The sequence below is a fragment of the Carlito syrichta genome, unplaced genomic scaffold (assembly GCF_000164805.1).
Source record: "Carlito syrichta isolate Samal-C Ts95f unplaced genomic scaffold, Tarsius_syrichta-2.0.1 Scaffold274428, whole genome shotgun sequence".
NCBI lineage: Eukaryota > Metazoa > Chordata > Mammalia > Primates > Tarsiidae > Carlito > Carlito syrichta.
In genome coordinates, this window is record NW_007218524.1 from 44,639 (window position 1) to 53,766 (window position 9,128).

Here is a 9,128-nt window from a genome sequence, read left to right on the forward strand (position 1 = left end):
TGTGCATCTTCATATCACATTTGTTTTATTGTTGCCTAATTTTTCATTTGATTCGTTCATTCAGAACATATTAATTGAATATCAGTAACTTTTCTAATTACTGAGGATACTTGAGTGAACAAAGCAGACAAAAACCCCCACCCTCAAACAGCTCATATTGTTTTCAAATTGTTGCAACTTTTTGGGGGGTATTTTTTATTTTTTGAATCGGAGTCTCTGTCATCCAGGCTGGAGTGCAGTGGCATGCTCATGGCCACCACAGGGCTGGGCTCAACCTGCTGGGCTCAATCTGCTGGGCTCAAGCGATCCTTCTGTCTCAGCCTTTCAAGTAGCTAGAACTACAGGTATGCACTACCACACTTGGCTAATTAAGTTGTCATAACTTTAGATGCTCTTTTAAAATAAAAATACCCAGCTGATAAAACCAACCTATTTGGCTTCTATCCCCCTCACCCATATGTCCAAGTCACGGGCAGCATTCAGAAATAATATTTATGAACCATTTATTTTGTGTCTGGCAATGTGGTAATCACTTTACATTTAGCTCATTTAATCCTCACAATAACTAGAAGGAGGTACTATTATGATCCTACTTTACAGATGAGGAAAGTGAAGATCAAAGAGATCAGTTCACATTAGATTCCCCTTGGCTCTTAATCCTTTCACATTCTAGGTGATGTTTACACACACTTGATGCATGAACATACTTTTTGGAATTCCCAACCAGCCTGGCATAAACAATAACTCCAGAGATTACCCTAGAAAAATCTAGGCATTTTGTGGGGAGACAAGAGAGTAGGAAGGATGATAGGAAATTGTTTTTTTCAAGAGTTGAGGCAGATGATCTTACAGATGATTGGGTACTAATGGAGCACGGTTGCCTTATCTGGTGAGAGGTGACAGAATTGGGCAGACACATCGGGTCTCACCGCTCTGGGGCCTCAAGCTGGGTTGCCTCTGGGATTCAAGCTAATCAGCAGTGTTGGAGGAGGGGTTCCTTCGGAGGAATCGGAGGAAACTTGGGGTGGAGGGCACTGGCTCTCATAAATGTGATGTTAACTTGGGTCTCGGGAACCCACATAAGGTCGAAACCAAGGCCATTTGCCCCACAGTCAGCATGTGGGGCAGTGGCTGCAAAATTATAGGAATTGGAAAGATGGAAGCACCGCTGTGTTGGGGTAAAACCTCGTAAGGTCGTGGTGGGGGTTATGATTCACTCTCTCTCCCTCCCCTCTCCACTCACAGCATGGCCCCAGGATTCCAGTTTGACCCTACAGAGTACCCACAAGTGTCCTCCCAAGCCCCATTCCCTTCTCCAGTCGCTTCTCCCGCCCGCCAAATATGCGCACGCGCAGAGACAGTCCCAGCTGCTGCCGCCGGAGACTGGAAGCATCGATCGACTCGGTGCTCGTCTTCTCGTCTTGTCGGCGCTCGATTGAGGAGAGTGAAACGTCTATTTCCGGTGCCTGGCTTCACTTCCGACTCTGGTTCTTACTAGAAACCGCGTGGGCCTCAGGTGGGTTCGAGCGCCTTCTCACTCGTTGTTTCTGTTTTCCTGGCTAGTTTGCCCCAACTCTCGGCCGGGGACTGACAAGGCGCGAAAGTGGGGTCGGGATGCGTGATCTACGGGGTTCGTGGAGGGTTGACTCGGGGCGTGGAAGGGATGGAGACAGCGCCGGCTTGGCGAGGCCTTAACATAGGAGCCTTGTCTCCAGTGGGACCGGCTGGGGCCAAGGTCGAGCGACGGCGCCTTTGGACTTCAGGCGGGGGCGTCGGGCGAAGGCGCCTGTATCTGGAGGGGCCAGAAGCTTGCGCGTGAAACCTCGCAAAGAGTAATGAATGCCTCTTGATTTGTACAAGGCGTTGGCAGATCACTGTGCGTTTTCAGTGCCCCTTTTTGAATTGTGGGAGTTGAGTTGGGCAACCCCGAGTGTCCCTGCACGGATCCTCCAGTCATCAAACCTCGCACGAGATACGGCAAGAGCCTCGTCCGTGCCTCCCTGCCTCGGTTTGACTTCTGTCTCTATCACTTAGACCTTGTCTCTCCCACGACCCCTGTCGCTTCTCCAGATTTAGATTTAGGGATCGCCAGGCTTTGGGAGGCGTTACCTTTTTATCTGTTGGTTGCACAGGTACAACCCCTGTCAGTAGGTTCTTTCCCTGCCAGCCATCCAATGCTGTTTACGTACACTGGGTACTCTGTGAATACTTGTGAGATGAGGGAGTACGTGGGCACCCAAGGAAATCAAGCAAGTTATCCATTCGCAAGTAAAAGCAAAGTAAAAAATGAAATAGTGGATGGATGCAAAAGAATAGCGTAGAAGAGAAGGCAAGGGCTAAATTCTCAGGTTTGCTGCTAATTAGATCTGAACCCTTAACGTGTAATGGCCCTTAGTCGTAGCTACTTTAAGTGCTTAACTGCTGATGCAGAACTGAGCTAAAACTTTATCTCAGTTAGTCTTCTGAGTTCCATTGGGTAGGCACTGCTACTGTCCCCATTTTACAGATGAGAACCTGAGAGACTAAGGAATTTGCCCTCAAGCAGGCAACTTGTAAGAAGTCTAGACAGGATTAGAATTCAGAGCTGTCTGATACTTGAATCTGAGCTGTTAACTGCTATGCTGCGTGCTCTCTGTGAACACCATTCAAGTGGTTAGAGGTAACCTTGTATTCAAGACAGCTTCATGATGGTATATACAAATAAGGTAATAGGTATGGAAGTACTTTGTAAGTGCACTCATGAAGTAGTTGGCAAACTTCGTTAATTTTCTGTCTTAATGATTTTTTTCTGGATGTATGTTTGCTGATTTTTCATTTTTCTTCAAATCTAAATTTTTAAATAATTTTATTTAAAAAATTATCTGGGCATGGTGGCTCACTCCTATAATCTCAGCACTTTGGGAGGCTGGGCTGAGAGGATTGTCTGAGCCCATGGTTTCGAGACCAGCCTGGGCAACTTGGGGAGACCTCATCTCCATAATAGTTTAAAAAAACTAGTCAGGAATGGTGCATGGATGCCTGTAATTCTACCTACAAGGAAGGCTGAGGCAGAAGGATCACCTGAGCCCAGCAGGTCGAGGCTGTGGTGTCCGTGGAGCAGCATGCCACTGCACTCCAACCTGGATGGCAGAGTGAGACTCCAACTCAACAAAAAAAAATTATTTCATTAGGCAGGTAGAAAGACAACATCGCTTGTCATAAATGAAAAGTAAGTGTAAAATTCACTGTGTGTAATAAAATGATTTTGTTAAAATCTGACTATGTACTGGTGCTCCACCAAGTTTTGAACCTGAGAAACCATTCTTTTTTATCTAAAAGAGAATACTAACAAGTGTTGAAGAGGCATTAAAAGCTACAGCCAAACTGACATTTTCTGACATTTGGAATTGAAAGACAGTGAAAAAGTTAATAACCTTTGTGTTGTATCCTTATGTCACGTTCCAGTATAATTTAATCTTCCCTCTTTATAACAGATGAATCTGTTTCCTATCTCTTTAGGCTATTCAAAGAATTCCCCAAACATGGATATCAGACCAAATCATACAATTTATATCAACAATATGAATGACAAAATTAAAAAAGAAGGTAAGTGCTTTTAAAAATATTTGTTCACAGGTAAAATGTGTTTATTCACGACTCTTTTAAATAAGCCGGGCGTGGTAGCACGCGTCTGTAGTTCCAGCTACTTGGAAGACTGAGGCGGAGGGATCGCTGGAACCCAGCAGTTTGAGGCTGCGGTTGCCAGGAGCATGCCACTGCACTCTAGTCTGGGCAACAGAGTGAGACTCCAACTCAAAAAAAAAAAAAATTGTATTTTTTTTCAAAACTTTACATCTAGTCATCTTTCTTAGTGCCTGAAATAATGGTTTGTCCTGTTTAATGTAAGAATTTTAAGACTTTTTAAAAATAAACAGGTAGGAACTCATAGATATGGTAATTTCATATAACTTTTTAAATTAGATAGCCAATGGGAATAGTATATTTTTATTGAAATACATAACTCTGAGTAGCCAGATGGATGGTGGGGAGGTCACTTAATGAGGTGTCCTTTTATGTAGACTTTTGTCATTGTTTCATTCACCAATAACTTGTTTCTCCTTTAATTTGGACAGAATTGAAGAGATCCCTATATGCCCTGTTTTCCCAGTTTGGCCATGTGGTGGATATCGTGGCTTTAAAGACCATGAAGATGAGGGGGCAGGCCTTTGTCATATTTAAGGAACTGGGCTCATCCACAAATGCTTTGAGACAGTTACAAGGATTTCCATTTTATGGTAAACCAATGGTAAGTCAATCCTATTATTTTCACTTTAATCGAGAAGTTAATGGTATGGTAGCTTTGTGAATATGCTTGAAACTAAAATGTTAGAAGTAATTTGTGATTATTTATGTGTTTTTATAGAAATACAGTTGTAGTAGAGTTTAATTTTACTCATTTATTTTTTTGAGTCTGGGTTTCACTCTGTTGTCCAGGGGTAGAGTGGTATGATCATGGCTCACTGCATCCTTGACCTCCTGAGTAGCTGGGGCTACAGATTCATGCCTGGCTAGGTTTTTAGTTGTTTTGTAGAGACTAAGTCTCACTGTGTTGTCTAGGCTCGTGTCGAACTCCTGGGCTCATGCTGTCCTCCTTCCTTGGCCTCCCAAGCAGCTGGGATTATAGATGTGAACCACTGTGCCTGGCCTGATTTACTCTTTTTTTATGACAGTTGAAATGAGAGAAAACAAAATACATTGAGAAATAAAAATATTCTTAACTCAAAAAAATTAGAAATTAATAATAACTCAGCCAGGCTTGGTAGCTCAGCCTCTAATCCCAGCACTTTGGGAGGCTGAGGTGAGTGGATTGCCTGAGCCCGTGGGTTCGAGACCCACCCGGGCAACTTGGCAAGACCTCATCTCTACAATAAATAAAAAATCAACTGAACGTGGTAGCGCTCGCCTGTAGTTCCGGCTATTTGGAAGGCTGAGGCGGAAGGATCGCTGGAGCCCAGCAGGTCAAGGCTGCAATGGCCGGGAGCGTGCCATTACATTCCAGTCTGGGTGACAGAGTGAGACTCCAACTCAAAAAAAAGAAAGTAATAATAACTCAGAAGACTTAAAAATAAACCTATGTTTGTGAACCAAAAAAAAAAACAAAACTCAAAAATCATGGGACAAAGAGCAAATTCAGTCCAAAGTTTCAGAAAATGCTATAATGAAATACTGTATGTCAGAAATTATGCAGTTTAGATAAAGCAGTGGTCTAAGGAAAAATCATGAATTTAAACTCAGGTTTTATGATTAAGAACAGAAGTGAAAGAGTTATACATGGAGTTTTAAACTCAGGAATGACTTAAAGAGATTCATGTCCAGTTGCTAGCTGAAGATTGGATTGTGGGAGGAACAGAGGGGAAATTCCTTACAGCAGGAGACCCTTTGTGTAAGTCAGAGATGGTAGAGGCTTGGATTAGTGTTTGCACAGAGGGTGATGCAAGGGGGTCTGTATGTGTTAGAGAGTACACAGTATTTGGGTATGGATTCCAAACTTTTTCTTCTGGGATTGGAATGTGATGTGATAGAGTGCTGGAGAAAGAGCCAAGGCCCAGAGTAGAGAGATCAGCGTCCTCATTCTGGTTCTACAGTTAATTAGCTCTGTGCCTGTCGTCAGTTTCACCACCTCTAAAGTGTAAACAGGTTGAATATTTAGTCTAATTCAGGACCAGATAGGGCTTGTGGACCACATATGCTTTCTGTTACCTATTCTTTTGTGTGTGTATTTTTTTTAACAACTCTTTAATATTATGTAAATATTATGTACATAATATTATTATTATTTATTATTTTTTTTTTGAGTTGGAGTCTCACTCTGTCGCCCTTAACTTATAGACCATGCAGAAACAGGATGTGGACAGGCTTTGGTCCACAGGCTGTATTGCAGACCACTAATTCAGGACTGAGCATCTTTATCTGCTTCTAGAGCAAGATTTCTTCTCATTCTACATTCACCTCTTATTTCCATCACTTTCCAGCTGACTTGACACCATTTGTGTGAAAAGGCCTATCCTGGGGACCTGGGGGATGGTGCTTATATACCCTGATTTTTAGTAAATTGGCATTTCCTGAACCAGCTGATCTTTCTTAGAAGTATGAAGAAATAACATAATTAAGGTCTCAGCATGAGACTGAGTTATTACATTAACATGAAGATGCAGTTTTTCCCTTTAGAGGGTTTTAGGGCTATTTTGCTGAGTCGAGGTAACAAGTTTGCATGTACCTACCACTCAGGTACAGGAAAGGTGGACATTGTCTGCTGTGTTTGGTACCATTCTCATCTTGCCAACTAAATATTACTTAAAATTTATGGGAAAAGTCTATTAGCTGATTTTCTATTGTAGTTATTTAAGGCTGTCCATTCTTTTCCTTCAGGAAGGTAACATATGCCAGATCTACAGCATCTGGGAAGAGAAGAGTAGAGATCTCTGAGCTGTCTTGTTCGTATTTAAGTGATTTTAGTTGCTCTTCTATTTTAACTCCAACATACCAGACAAGAAATGAACAAAATTATATGCTGTGATTCAAGGACATTTAGTTATTTAATGCCAGAAATACCTTAGTAAAGTGAAACCATCTTCCTAAGGACTTCTGGCGTGAAATCTTTGACACAGATGTACAGCTTGCCCTTGTCTGTCTTTACATTGTGGATGGACTTTTATCTTTTATGGGTATTTAGTCTAGACCAGGGTGTTTCAACCCTGGTACTTTTGACACTTTGAACTGAGCAAGTTTTTATTGTGAGGGGCTGTCGTGTTCCTTATAGGGTGTTAACAGCATCCCTAGCCTCTAGATGCCAGAATCATGATAACCAGCAATGTCTCCAGATAGTGCCAGCTGCTACCTGGCCGACAAAATCACCTCTGGTTGAGAACCACCAGTTTAGATGAGCCTGCTGAAATCAGATATGTTTATAGGTGATTGGGCCATAAGGACAGACAAATCAGGTTACTCAAGTTTTATTCATGTCAGGGACAATGTTGAAGACCCAAAGGGTTCGGGAGGGGCTACTTGGGACCAAGTCAGAAGTTAGTCAAAGCCATCAGCCTGTCTCCTTTTGTTTAGGAGCCGGGGTAAGTATGCTTAGAACCTGGCAGCCCAAGCCATCCAGAGAGTCGGGGCTTTTGAGATGCAGTGCTAGACCTGCTCCCTTCCTCTTGTTTCCTTGTACTATCATCTCTAGCTGAGGCAAAGGAAAAGAGAGAAGTGCTTTTGATCTTGACAAACCCCTCGCTTTGTTAATCAATCCACACTACTTCAAAATGTCTCTTGTTTTCTTCAGACCAAGATCAAATTTTGCTGTACAAGGCAATTTTAGGTAGAAACTTGTAGGACTGCTGTGTTTTATATGGTCAGAGAGGCAATCATTCTTTCAGCTCTAAGGAAGACATGTCTGCCTGAAATGGAAGTTGGAGTTTACAGATGGTCATACCCTAGTTAACAGTTTTCATGGCACAAATATTTGGACAGTTCATTGATGTTGTGTCTAGCTGTGTGATAATGCTGTAGACCATGGCAGCACTATTTGAGGTGGTCCCCATGTCAATAGCGTCATCATCCCCTTTGTGGTTGTTACAAGTGCAGAGTCCCAGGTCTCACCCAGACCTACTGCATCAGAGCTTTTACCTGCTTTTCAGGCAACTGGGATGATGTCCTGGACCCTGGACCCAGTTTTGAATGCTTCCCTGTTCTGACAGGTGCCTGCCATTCCTGCTGACGCTGGCATAGCAGGAGTGAGCCAGTGACCTGGTCGCACTGACTTTGGTGCCATCCTTTTGTTTCTTTTAAAAACATTCTGAAATTTAAGTTGATTCCTCTATTAAAGTCATTTCATGTAAAGATGATAGATTCAAAGGACAGTCATTCCCAGTCTTTTGTACTTTAACCATTGGGAGTCACATTCTGTAAGACACTTTCCACTGCTGATTGATATATGTTGGCCCTTCTATTGAGAGTCACTGGGTAGGGATAGACAGCTTTCCAGTGCAGTTTTCTCTGTTCTTTTATTAAATGGAGAGAAGCAGTGGTATGGATATGTGAGAGTACTGTTCTTCCAAGATGAGAATGTATATTTTCCTTCTAATAAACACAGTTGAGTCTAATTTTGTGTAAGTTGTGAGTTATAGGCCACAATTTATTTCCATTTGGCACTCAGTGTATTTTGACATATTTCCTTAGGGATGTGTTTAAAGTTAACTTGTGTATTTGCATAATGAAATTTGAAATATTAATGACTAGTGCAAACTGCCTGCAGTGTAATGAGAACTAACCTGTTTTCATATCATTAAAACAGCGAATTCAGTATGCAAAAACAGATTCTGATATAATATCTAAAATGCGGGGCACTTTTGCTGACAAAGAAAAGAAAAAAGAAAAGAAAAAAGCTAAAACTGTGGAACAGACTGCGACAACCGCAAACAAAAAGCCTGGCCAGGTAAGACAGACCAAAGTTCCTATAGTCTTTGGTGTTAAAAATGCGATAGATGCTTGTCTTACACTTTGAGGCATATATGAGTATGTGTGCAAAATGTGTTTTTTTTTTTTTTGAGTCAGTATCTGTCACCAAGGCTGGAGTGCAATGGCCCACTCATGGTCACCCCATCACTGACCTGCTGTGTTCAGATGATCCTTCTGCTTCAGCCTTCCAAGTAGCTGGAACTATTGGCGCATGCTACCACACCTAGCTAATTCTTTGATGTATTGTAGAAATGCAGTCTCACCAAGTTGCCCAGGCTGGTCTCAAACCCCTGGGCTCAGGCAGTCGTCTCACCTCAGCCTCCCAAAATGCTGGGATTACAGGCTTGAGCCACCGCACCTGGCCTCAAAATGTGTGTTTAAAAGGTAGAATATAAGAAGCTGGGATGACTGACTTCTCAAATTATGAAACAAATTAAAATGCTGGGCTCGGTGGCTCATCCTGTAATCCTGCGCCTTTGGGAGGCTGAGGTGAGTGGATTGACTGAGCCCGCGGGTTCGAGACCCGCCTGGGCAGCGAGACCTCATCTCTACAATAAATCAACAACAAAAAAAATCAGCCGGGCATGGTAGTACACGCCTGTAGTTCTGGCTACTTGGAAGTCTGAGGCGGAAGGATC

At 42.6% G+C, this 9,128-nt stretch overlaps 1 protein-coding gene across 1 annotated transcript in view; it reads left to right on the plus strand.

Moving 5' to 3' along the window:
* Positions 1-1,457: 1,457 nt before the first annotated feature.
* The window catches only part of LOC103254307 (U2 small nuclear ribonucleoprotein B''), an 11,081-nt gene continuing 3,410 nt past the window's right edge, over positions 1,458-9,128 (plus strand). The window contains exons 1-4 of the mRNA XM_008052435.1: positions 1,458-1,516; positions 3,499-3,585; positions 4,113-4,285; positions 8,327-8,467. Of these exons, the coding sequence (XP_008050626.1) occupies positions 3,522-3,585; positions 4,113-4,285; positions 8,327-8,467 (378 nt within the window). The 5' untranslated portion in view covers positions 1,458-1,516; positions 3,499-3,521. The remainder of the gene's footprint in view (positions 1,517-3,498; positions 3,586-4,112; positions 4,286-8,326; positions 8,468-9,128) is intronic.